The 13,116-nt window shown below is 45.5% G+C and overlaps 1 protein-coding gene across 1 annotated transcript in view; it reads left to right on the forward strand.

The window, feature by feature from the left end:
- LOC133349484 (ephrin type-A receptor 4-like) overlaps nt 1–13,116 on the forward strand; it is a 70,054-nt gene that overhangs the window by 32,271 nt on the left and 24,667 nt on the right. Inside the window, exons 4-5 of the mRNA XM_061562978.1 lie at nt 4,224–4,379; nt 8,115–8,513. Coding sequence (XP_061418962.1) covers nt 4,224–4,379; nt 8,115–8,513 — 555 coding nt within the window. The remainder of the gene's footprint in view (nt 1–4,223; nt 4,380–8,114; nt 8,514–13,116) is intronic.

Genomic DNA, 13,116 nt, shown 5'->3' on the forward strand with positions numbered 1-13,116 from the left:
GTGAGGCTGTGGTGAGTTGGTAGCAGAGGGAGGCTGCTAGTGGCAAGCCATTGACAACCACCACATCGACCACGCAGATCTCCGGTAAAGTCACGTGACTTTACCGAAAGAACCAAGAAGATGAATCCCTGCAGTCACGAAAGCTTTAAATAGAAATATATATAAAGTATTTGTGTTGAGATCAGAGCTTTTATTGCCATGGTAAATATTCTGGTGGGTAAATGGGCAAAATAATCTTAGAAATTCAATGCATTTGTTAACGAACAGCTTTCTGCAATAAATTAGTTATTGTAAAGTCACGTAGAAAAAAAAAGACTTTTCATTATTTTATTATTTCTCTTCTACGTGACTTTACCGAAAGAACCAAGAAGATGAATCCCTGCAGTCACGAAAGCTTTAAATCGAAATGTAGTTATTGTAGTTGCATAGCTTTCAACTGAGGAAGAATTATAAAGTAAACATTATGTAGTTAAAATGTATATAACATAAATCGCTGGAGAAAGTGTTCAGGGTTTTTTTTGGGAAAAAAGTTGATTGTGCAACATGGATCACGATGGAGGTGGTTATTAAGGCAGCAGATATAGCTACTCCAGGCAGCAATAGATGCCGACCACTCACTTGTTTTCCATGATTAGAATTGTAATTACGATTGCCCTGGTGAGAGTTTTTTAGTACCCACTTAAAGGCCTTCATAAATTCTTCACTTTTCCTCAGACGTAACACGATATGTATATGGCTTTTTTCTTAACTCACAAAATTTCGCCCACATAATGTGAAGATTTAGGTCGAGAAAAAAAAATACCTGCAGTATTTGCACGCATTTCAGTTTCGGAATACGAAACAGTGAAAAAAAAACATGTACTGTCATCACCATCCGCTGATCACACAGGTGCTTTATAATAACATACGCTGAGGTCCTGATAGTAATTTCTGCCTAAAAAAAATAAATGATAAAATCAAACTGTGGCATCTGCGTTTGGATGAACGGAGCCATAAAAGTCTCCGTGTAAAAGTCCCCGAGCCGTTGTCGTAACTCGCTTTCAGTCCTTCGAGTGGCTTTCTCGGATTCCATTCCGTGCACGTGGTGGACCTGCAAGCCTCCACCTACCTGCAATTAGCCTGCGGTTTTTTGCTTGGCCAGACATTTTTTTTCCCCTCTCTTATTTTTTATTTCTTTCGCTGTGCAAAGGCGTACCAATAAAGGCCCTTTGGCAGACACCATTCCAAACGCAGCATGCAGTTCTCCACACCTGACACTCTCTCCCCACCCGCGACAATTTACGTGTCCCAGCATGTCGAACATTATTCTCCTCTTGATATACTTTTATTTTACTTATCGAAGCGTTATGTTATATAAGCCTGCGCTAACCTAAGCCCGACCATATAGTGCACAGCGTACGAGCATGTAATATATACTGTAAAAGCAATACAATACATTTAATTTTCGATTTAAAGCTTTCGTGACTGCAGGGATTCATATTCTTGGTTCTTTCGGTAAAGTCACGTAGAAGGGAAATAATAAAAATATAAAAAAACAACTTAATAATTTTATTGTATTATGTTTTATTTGTATTATTTTATTATTTCCCTTCTACGTGACTTTACCGAAAGAACCAAGAATATGAATACATTTAATTTTAAAGGTGTGACTTGAAACATAAATGTGGTAGCAATAAAGTTAACAACCCTACCATTAGAAATAAAGATTTTTTTTATTTTAGACGAGCTCGGTGAAATTAATTTTGAGAATAACTCGTCTCTCTCCATGTTCAAGCAAATGCCACTTGCATCTTGCAGCAGCGGCAGCAGCACAAAGAGGATGTCCCAACCTGACTGCCTCATCCGTTGCTTCTGTTTGGTTTTTCCATTGGTGAACTCCTGAAGCGACAGCGTTTGCACGTTCCGTGCACGCTTTCTCATCAACATTCTTGGGGTCCCCCCCCCCCATCTTCCCTGGCGGAGGGTTATTTTCTTTCCAAATTCAGAAATTTTCAATTTCTCGTAGACCTGGCGGCACCCTGCCTAAGTTGGATAGCAGGATCAATGTGGAGCAACCTCTGGAAACGGAAAGCTCGTTCGGCTTCCCTGCATTTGTGCTTTTTGCCGCTGCAGAAATGAGCGTGGCTGACTTTCTCCCCCACCCCTCACTCACCTCCCCCCACCTCCACATCTTCCACCGTGCCTAATGCTGTTTCAAATCGGCTGCCTGCACAAACTCTGTTGTACACGAGAAATGTGATGTGCTATGGACAGTATACAGCATTCAGTGTTTCTCTCCCCTATCGAGCAGTGCCAAGGCCTGCTGGCAAAGCCTATGGCTTGAAAGACACAAAATGAGGCATCCCAACTGAACAAGTCTTTATTACAAGGCTCAGCAAGCAGCCTTAAAGGAGCTGACATTTATTAAAGCACCACTTTGTAGCACTTTGTGCCAAGCCAATTATGCTTCTTGTTTGAGAAAAATAATCTAGCAGAGCACGAGGAAATACAGGAAAAAGGTCAAAACAATGTATCCTTCACTGTGTGTGGTACATAAGGTATGACCCATATATGGATGCAATTAATTGCACATTTAAATGGTGATTTTGGCTCGATATTTAATTTGTTGTGTTACTGTTTTCTGAGCTAACTAAACTAACCTCCGAGCCACTCTCTTCTGCATGGTGGTCCTCAGGCAATGTACTAAATCATACATTATCGTTAGGACCGTATAATAATTATTTGTTAAAGAGCTGACTGCTCTAATTATTAGGGTATACGCTGACCGTTGTGAACATTGTACTATTTAGTGATTGTGATTCTCTATATGAATCTACATTGCTCAGAATTATAGTGGGAAACCAGAAATGTACAGGGTGCCCAGGAAGATATCATTACTTTATTATAGGATTATAATTAGGCAGCAGTTTGAGCAAGGTCGATAAACCCTCGGTGGGATGAAGATGTGATCTTATGAATCTCATCCCTCTAAATCCGCTACTGGCGACACACGTTGCGATGAGAATTAAGAGGGCACTCGGGTGTTGGCAACATCTAAGGTGGGGATTGTTTCAATGGCTTCTGTTATTTGCTGTTGAAACACCACCTGCTCAAACGTTCAGGCGTTGCAAAGACTAGTTTGCCAACCTTTCAATCACACAGTTAAAGCTGCTAATTGTAATTCTTGAACAATGACTGCTTGTGTTGCAGTTATTGCAAACATGATGCCTTGTATAAAGGTGTCAGTTTTGTACCAGTTTAAAGGGTAAAAACCTACTACTATATTTTGCCACTGGTAAAGGAGGTCTCAGTGTAAATGCTTACCCCGAGCTTTCAATACTCTGATAGTGCACGGTTTTTGAGTTGTACGCCTTTTGGCGTTATCTGGTCCAACACCAATGGAGACTAGGCTCTAAGGAAAGCTGTCTCGGGTGTGGACCAATCAACTTCAAGGACAGTGCATATCATTACCATTATCAGAGTTGTTTCTTTTTGTTTGCATTTTGACTGCTTGTGTTGCAGTTATTGCAAACAATGATGCCTTGTATAAAGGTGTCAGTTTTGTACCAGTTTAAAGGGTAAAAACCTACTACAATGAATGATACCGTTTATGGTGGATGCTGGCATGGAGTTTCACGATTAGCAATGCTGGCCCTCCAGTGGCCGCCGGTGTGATTCTCTCTCATGGCACGGACATTGCAACAATGGTGCGGGTCTCTTAAATCCCGCGCGCCTGTGTCCACGCAGCGGTACAAATGGGTTTGCCGCAGATAGTCGAATGGCAGGTCGTGTGTGGTGGGGAAAACGAAAATATTTTATTTATTATTTTACCAAGTAAGGCCCACTATACGATGTAGATCTTTTTCAGAAGTGGGTATGGCCACAACTGATAGCTCAACGAAGTGGCTTATCACGTGGACATTGTGTAGCAGCCAAAGACTCTAAACGCACGTTTCTAATTGTGGAGTGAAACACCGGGGGATCTGTAGAAAAATGTACGCGACCACGGGGAGAACATGCAAACTCGGGATCGAACCCACGACCTCCTGAATATAGCGGACGAGGTAGCTAACATCTCGCCAAGACAACTGGCCGGCAAGGACGAGGAGACCAATTACCACCCTTGAGAGCTGCCTTCTAGCTTTGGCTTTAGCGGAGGCCCTTCAGCCAGCAGTGCCGTGAGCAGCGCTCTGCTGTTACCTTCACATTATGTAACGAAATTTTTCTTTCTCAACCTTGCCCAGAATGCGGCACGGGCTACTTCAAGGTGTCGGCGGGCGAGGAAAACTGCACGCCGTGTCCCGACCACAGCTACACGACGAGCGAGACGTCCACGGAGTGCGTCTGCGAGAGCGACTTCTACCGCGCCGAGGGCGACGGCCCCGCGTCCCCCTGCACACGTACGTGAGCCCCGAGTCGTGCCGCGTGTTGTTGGGCGCGACGTCCGACGTTTCGCGCCGCTTCCCTCCTGCACGCGTACATGAGCCCCGAGGAGAGCCCCCCCACGGCCCTGCCGCTCGCTTCCCGAGTTGTTGCCGCGTGTTGTTGGGCACGATGTCCAACGTTTCGCCCCGGGTGCTGGGAGCGTCTTCAGAAACTGACCGACGTTCAAGTCGGTGCGGTTCAGTTCCTGGAGAAGTTCCCAGCGTGTGGGGTGAAAGGTCAGACGTTACGCCGCCGCCGCCGACCGAAACGTGTGGACTCTGTGCCGAACCACACGCGGCACAACCCACGAAGAAAACACGCGTGAGCGCCGTACGGCACCACCGCGGTAACCTACGCAGCGGTCAATCCGCCCCCACCGCCGCCGCACCAGCCGTAGCCCGGGGCCAGCGTACCCTCGGTGGGGACAGTGGCGGCGGCGTTTAAAGCGACCGCACGCGCCGCGCAATACGACACCATCACCTCCTCCTCCTCCTCCCCCTTCCGACTCGGCTCCCGAGCCCCGTGGGTCAAAATGTGCCGCATGGCGATGGGTTTGCCGTCACCAAATCCGCGGCTCTCAGAAGCTACAGCTGCCCCGGGAGGGGGGTGATGAATGATGCATTTGTGTTTCCACCGGCGTCGCACTCGCGCCGAGCTGTGAAGGTGAACGTGGGGTGACGGTGTGTGCAACGCGCCAGTCTTAAGAGGGTCGCAGTGCTGCAGGTTTCACGGACGACTCGTTAGCAGGTGAAACATGTATGGGCTCAATTAAGGGTTCGATCAACTAAATTGAGAGCACAGTTGAAATAAAAAAAACACTTAGGATGTTAAGGTTTAAAGTGACAAGTAAGAGCAGGCAGATCTTTGATGCGAGCAGGATTTAGCAACTGGATGTAAAACTGGCCTAAAGGCTTTAAAGTACCGCAATACGTAATGCATGTTTAATCGGCGTGCAACAAAAATAGATGCTTACAAACATCATCCTGTTTCAAAGCCTCTTGATTGCTCATTAGATAGCACCTGCAGCCACCGTTCGTTGAGTCTCGCTCACTCATTGCTGCCTTCCAGATGCCAAGTAACCAGGCAAGCAAGCAATCACAAACAACTACGTACAGTTCTGTGAGAAGGTTCGAAATTGCCCAATGCTGAATAGAAAAAAAAAGTGAGAATATAGGTACGGCTCATTGTGTATCATAAAATACAGTTTTGATGCACCAAGCTGAAAGCAAAGCAATCTCAGAGTTTCAGTGCAAGTTAAATTAACCTCATATGCCACCAAAAGCATTCTTTAAAGCGGTTGCATGCGCAGTGTGTATACACAGCAGTGTGCAAACGAGCTTGAGTAAATCGTTGTAGTGTTGGTGTTGAAAGAAACCAGTGGACTTGTTGATGGGCAAATTACAATAAATTTTACAAACACGTGTTTTTGACTAAAGCGTGGGGAGGGGCAGAATCCATAACTCAAAGCCTGCAAAGCTGTTTTTCCCCCCTTCAAACAATGTCATTACTGCAGCACACTGAGCAGGCATGAGCAGCGCACAAGCCAGGAGAAGTGCGCTTTAGCCACACGTAATTTAACACCGCTGCTGGATTTATGCAGGAATCCCCAGCGCTTGACCCCAAATCTATCACGTTTCTGAAATAATTTGTGTTTCTCATTAAATATTCAGCGCGGTGCCAACAGGGCACAAGCCAACGTCTGCCCCCTCCACGCAACAACAAAAAACCTGCTAATTGAGCCGGCTCCCCGCCACCCCTCAATCAAATCCAAGGCAGGGCTCAGCTGCTGTGGATTTTTAACCTTGGTAGACCCCGAATGGCTTTTTATTTCTGGATGGCATTACCTCCCCTCCCCTCCCCTCTTCTTTCCATCTTTTTGCATTTGTTTCAAAACGGTTCGTCGCCCAATTCCCGAATTAATTGCCGAATTCTTGCTGACGGAGCAGGCGGGATTTTCTGGTCAAGGGTTTCCAACTGGGAAAACAAAAAACCCCACCGCACCGGGGGCAATAAATATCACGCTGTTTCCACACACGGCCACAAAGCCCGAGGTTGTAGGGTGGGCTGCTGCGGCCCAGGCAGGTGTCAATGCGATTACGTTTCTGTTTCGCAGCGGTCCGCTTACGTAATCCATAGCAGACTTGTGTAGCACACTGCGTCACGACTCAGTTGCCCGCTTGTCTGTGAGTGTTGTACGACGTTATCTCTTTGCAAGTGATCAGTTTCAGCATCATGCATGATTCTCGACGGAAATTTTATCCAACGCTCAAATTAGATCATATATTTTGGGGGGCGGCGGGGGGGGGGGTATTGATACATTTTCCACATTTTTGACTCGGTACAATGCGACTGTAAATATCTGCCGAGCCGTGACTCGATTTACAGTTCCTCTGACAGTTTTGGAACTTTTAAATCCTTTTCTAATCTGGCAGACACAGTCCCAGGCTACATGCAACGCGCACTGTGGATTGCTTCACCTTGTTGGGTGGATCTGCACATTGGAGAGCACGTGTCAGCCTGCCTGTAAATCAAGTCAGAGCAGTTTGTACATTTTTAGGCTCAACATATGGCAATACCAAGGTATACCAAGGCATTGCCTCTGAAGGAAAGGCGATATCCGTGACACTGACAGGAGGAACATTGCTGTACTGTATTACCAGTATCACAGTCTGGTATTACACTGCCTGTATTGCACAGCATGAAGGTGTTTGCTTAACTAAAGTATATTACTGTTGATATACCTATTCATATTCTTAGTTCTATCGGTAAAGTCACATAGATAGAATAACAAATGAAAAAACCCACGACTTTTCTTTTTATTTTAATTTATTTTCTATCTACGTGACTTTACCGAAAGAACCAAGAATATGATTTCCTGCAGTCACGAAAGTTTTAAGTCAAAATTCAAATACCTCTTTGTGGTTGTCCTTGGAAGGACAGGCTCTTGCCATGGGAATGTGTAATTTTCACTGGCTTAAGGCTACACTGGGACAATTTTAGAACAATATCCGCCAGAAATTGTCATAGGAAATTCATTTACTCGGAGTGAATTCTGAAACTTGGTACGGCGATGCCATCGAGCGATGGAGTTCCGTCTTGTTTGTTGATAATCGTGTTTGGAGAACAGTCATTGGTCTGTGGAACACACAACCTTCGATGGTCACGTGACCTATTTCTGTGATCTCATTGGAAGTTGCTATTACATATTTGTCAAAGGGCAACTATTGTCGTGTTTTTTACAATTGCCATTTGAAGATTTTGGGCCACATACCAACATCTTCATATGGCTGAGAGGCGCAGGTCACACATGAGCAGGTCACGTGAGGTGATCTTGCAGCCGGTTCGCTGGTGAGGTGTTGAATTAAAAAAAAATCTGCGGCAGTGCCCCTGGAGTACTCGTATGTGGCTCTGCTGCCAGAGGCGACTGCCCCGAGTCATTCCTGCTTCCGCGCATTTTTCCCCTTTCAGGTAAAGTTCTATTGAGAAGTTAAGATATTGCTACGTCGCTATCGAGCCACACTTCTAACTGCCCGGGAGCCTGCATGTGACCCACGGGCCGTGGTTCGGCCACCTCATTGTCTTAGTGAATCGTGGCCTTCCGGGTCAACAGGTGGAGAACAGCATCTCGCTTCCTTATCTGTCAGTGGAGGGGGCTCCGACTTGACTTCGACTCGGAAAATTCTTATGCTTCCTTGTATGACCGCCTTCAGGCCCCCCGTCGGCGGCGCGCAACGTGATCTCGAGCGTGAACGAGACGTCGGTGATTCTGGAGTGGAGCCCTCCCCTGGACAGCGGTGGCCGCGGCGACGTGAGCTACCGCCTCGTGTGCCAGACGTGCGGCGGGGGCAGGGACGCCGCCGCCGCGACGGCGTCAACGACAGCGGCGGCGGCGACGACAGGGGCGGCTGCGTCGCCGCCGTGCGCTCCGTGCGGGGACAGCGTGCGCTTCCTGCCGCGGCGCGAGGGCCTCGCGGTGCCCGGCGTCACCATCGCGCACCTGCTGGCGCACACCAACTACACCTTCCGCATCGAGGCGCTCAACGGGGTCTCGCGGCTCAGCCCCGCGCCGCCCAAAGCCGTGTCCGTGTCGCTCACCACCAACCAGGCCGGTGAGTTTCACCGCGTCCGTGCCGTCATAGGCAGCAGCGGTGGCCAACCAGCCCGCAGAGGCCACCCCACTCAGGCACTCGCTTGTGTAATTGATCCCGGGTTGTTATTGGAGAAAGAGCGCGGGTTAGCTGTGAAGTGGATCCTAAACAGTGGGGTGGATATCAAGTGTACAGGTGGTGCAATTGCACCGTGGCCCACAGGCAGGAGGGGCCTGGGCACCGGGCTACATGCAGGGAACCCCACTGGCCCCACCCACATTAATTCCCTGCACCGGGCCCATGCCAACCACACAATACCGCTAAGACTCAAGCCTCTGTTATACATTTCACGTGACCTCTGAGTCACTGTGCACACCGACTTTATGAGTCCATTAGATATTTTAAGGCTGCCACTGAAAGTGTTTTACAGCAGGCTTTTAAATAAAGCATTTATTTGATGCTGAGTGTATTTTAATAGAATACTGCTCATATGTCATTTCAAAACTTTTCCTATGGCAACTTGCAATTGCCTAGTTTTCTCAGGGCTGCACAGTGTAAAATACAATCTCCATCTATAAAGTCAGGACATCCAATCTGGATTTTTCTGGTCTAGCTCTCTCTGCCCTGAAGAATGGCCAATGCTTGATATGTCAGCCGATAATATGTACTATTCGGCAGCATTAATGATAAATGTTGTATTGTTTTATTTGTTAGTTCTTAATAACAGGCCTTGTGCTTTCTAAGTTGGTTGTCCTATGGAAAGACTTGCCCCTTTTATAGCAAGATGCAATGCAACCGCTGGATCAGAGTCCTCGATGGAGATGAGCACTGCCCTATGATCCTTTGAGCAGGGAGACAGACCCTTGCCTTTGACCTCTGAGCATTATATTTTGTATCTGTAAAGCAACTCAATAGAATGGTATTTCCTGGTGCTGTGCTATAGACGGTCATGTTATTGGGTGCAGAGACACAAGGAGAAAGCAAAACTCAACAAAAACAATTCAGGTCTTTCCAAAAATCAATATAGTTTCTTCTAGCACAAATGGGCAAGTTTTACAAGATATTTTAATGCAGAACTGTCGTGGGCAATGATGACATCTCTCCAGTAAAGTATGAATGCAGTTTTGCTGTCCACCCAATATAATATTGCCAATATAATTAGAAATTATGAATGGCTTGACTTTGAGATAACTTTGTCTTTAGTTGTCACTTGGGAATCCCATTTTCAAAGATGAAATCATTAAAGTAAGGGTCCAGTGGGATAATTCTCAACGAGAAATACAATTTAATGGACTCTTTCATTTTATATTCGGCGCTTTGATCCTTCTTAACAATGCGTTCCAGGGTATTTACAAATACTGTAAAAAAAAATATTTTTTCATATTTTTTCAACCCTTGCCTTGGAGATAAAGTCAACTGATATGCATTTATTGTTAGCATACACAGGGAACAAAAACAAAGGGGGGGGGTGGTGTCCAGTGTCAGGAACACTTTGCGGATATTCTGTCGCTGCTATGGTTTGCAACCTTCGTCAAAAATACTGCGCACCACCGTGAGTGGTGCGGTTTGAACCTGATACCAACAGAGGCTTTCGGGGATGAATTGGCACCGCAACGTTTGTGCATTTCTCAATTGTTGCATGGAATACATCAATTGATGTATTTTCCCGGGCAGAATATTTGTTTAAAATTCAGCGACGTTACATAACGCTGTCCAGCCTTTTTCCATTTTTCCATTCACCGACTGCGGCGTTGATAACGGTATCAGATGGAGCCGTGCATACATTTGCATACACCTGTCAGGGGCGTATGAATGATGTATTGGTAACAATTCATTCTGAAGTGAAGAGGGTTATTAAAACAAAACAATGATACATCACAAATATCATTCAAGGTCAAGTTTCCATGGTGTTGTCATTTGCAGAATTTGCCAGGATGTAATTGTATGTGCCGTTGTCTCGTTGCCGTCATTCGAGTTATGCTTGCAACAAGTGGAAAAAAGGCAAATTTCAAGTATACTGGAATAGCTAATTTATTTATAATACATTCAAGACACTTTTGTGGTAATGAAAACTGGACAAGTCTACGCCAGATGTAGACTGGACTTTGTGCTCTGTAAATGAGAGATTTTGTCCATTTGATGCCCCAGTGTTTAATCAATAGTTGCTGCTAATGGCCATGAAAATGATTGTAATTATGGCCATTTAAACGTTGCCTAAACACACCCGCATGCTAACGCGCTTGCGCCCGTTCACACACAAATACGTAATGCATTGACCACGCCTAAGATATGAATGCAGCAGCCTCCTTTGAAAACTCGTCGAGTTTCCCCTTTAGTTAACAGCACACTGTAATTTATAGCAACCTGAATAATATGATATTCTTGAAACACCACCACCACCCCCCCCCACAGCTTGATAAAATGGCAAAACTCAATGGGTGTTGTGAAAAATGTGGTTAGTCATTATATATAAAAAGAAGAAGATATTCTGTGAAACATATTGTGAGAGCTGGGTGGGAGCGGGGGGGTGGTGGGGGCGGCTGTCACTAAATCCTCTTGAACTGTTCACTTGGTTAGCAACCAAGTTTATGACTGTCACCACAGTGGCCTGGACGCATGACACAAAAGACGGTGTTAACTATTGATTCCTTTTCATCCGAATCCATTTTGCGCGACGCCGCGCAGTGTTGCGTTTCAGCCTCTCTGGCCGACCGCGTGGAGAGAAAAAAGAGGGCCCGAGTGTGGCAGGTGTTCATCGGCAGTGACTGCGGGAGGGCGCCGCATTGAGAAATGCTAAATTATGGTCACATGATCCGTCCAATTTCTGTTTGATGAATGATGGAGACCGAGTGATTAAGGCAGTGGCCAACCTCTTAGCTCTGGTCAATAAAAGGGAGGAATTTCACCTGGGGCTGGACAGCAAGGTGACACCTCATTAAACCTCTCCCGCCTGCCCGCTTTACACAATGAGTGGGATGCTCCCACCTGCGTTACCTGATTCCATGAATAATGCGTGAATCAGCGGTCCATTATAATGCTCCATTTTCCCATCACGGCATAATGATACCTATACAATCATCATTCCGTATTCGCTGTAAGTCGAGCATCTATAAATCAAGTCGCACTAGGGCAGAAAGCAGAGGGGGGGGGGGTGGGGGGGGAGTTCCATATTTCTTGAATCATAGATCGGGCCATTGTTTATCATTTGTTTTAAGCGCATTGCTGCCTTTAAGAAGTCATAGCTTTTTACAGACAGGATGACCATTGTGCATGAATGTAAGATCTCCCTGCATGGCGTACAAGCTAACAGTGCCCCAGAGAGATGTTTGCGACCTCGACCTCGAATCGAAAATAAATAAGACCACTATTCCCTGAGCTTTATGTCGCCTGTTTATGGGCATTGGTCATGTAGTACACGAGCCCCTTCTGCCAGTGCCATTCCCCAGTGCACTCGAGTATTTAAGCAAAAATACTGATAAACCAGGGTCAATAAGATTAAACTTCATACATGTCACTTATCTTTAGATACCCTGACATCGGTATGTAAACATATTACATGGCGCTGTAAAGGCAGCCTGGGAGGATATGCTGTTGAAAGCTGAGCGGTGGAGGAATAATGGCAAGTCCCAAGGTTTTTCCCAATTGAAAACTCCCGACGCTGGCTTTGGTGTACGGTGGGAACAGCATTGAGGGCTGGTGGAAAAATGTAAGCCACATGTTCTATCCACTTGCAAATATTGGAAATAAAATTCACATGACCCCCACTTAATAGCCTGGGCACCATGGACACATTATTGGCAAGTTACCATTAGACTCCATCACCCGCTGGGACTCTTCATTAAAATTGCTGCATGTTTAAATTGTTTACCCTATTTAAACTAGCCCTGCACAGCTAAACCAATCAATGTTCAACATCAAATTATTTGGTGATACTTTATTGGCAGTCGTGCACAATCACAAATAACAAAAATAATATTCAACACTTTGCAAATAACATTATCTAAAAAAAAAATGTTTCTATCACCGGTGCCGTTTTGTGCAATGGCTCTTCTCCAAAGCACACTCCACCTCTCTGGCCTATCCTTGTCCTGTGAAGAAGGGCCATTGCCAGAAACGTCGTAGTTTTTCTTTTTATGGCAGTCTTGTTGACAGATGTGTTGAGTTTTAGACTTAAGTTATTGACCAGATAATTATCGCAGTAGGCTCTCATCTGGTTATATAAGAACGCATTAGCAAGCGAGGAGGAGTGTCTACTTATTTTAACAATAATTTTACATTGACCACTGTAGGCCTCCTCTAGGATCTTTCATCATTTAACAAGTAAATGGAAAACGGAAGGTGAATAAACCATTCCATAGCAAGTGCAATGAGCAAGCGTGCGCTCCAATTTGTATTTTGAGTTTCTCGCAAAATACAATTATTCACAATGAAAAGTATAACATGGACGTGCTCATTATTATCATGGTTAAGGAAAAAAAATGTAGCCTATTTAATTGTCAATTAGCAATTCTATTTGGTTTATTACGGTACAAATTCCTAATTGGAATGGATCATAAATTAACGTTTCAAAACAATGAGAATGCTCGAGGCGTCGCGTTGGCAGAGTCTGAGAGAGAGAGAGGCT

Source organism: Lethenteron reissneri, chromosome 30 (genome assembly GCF_015708825.2).
Source record: "Lethenteron reissneri isolate LAM-NWPU_2019-01 chromosome 30, ASM1570882v1, whole genome shotgun sequence".
Classification (NCBI taxonomy): Eukaryota; Metazoa; Chordata; class Hyperoartia; order Petromyzontiformes; family Petromyzontidae; genus Lethenteron; species Lethenteron reissneri.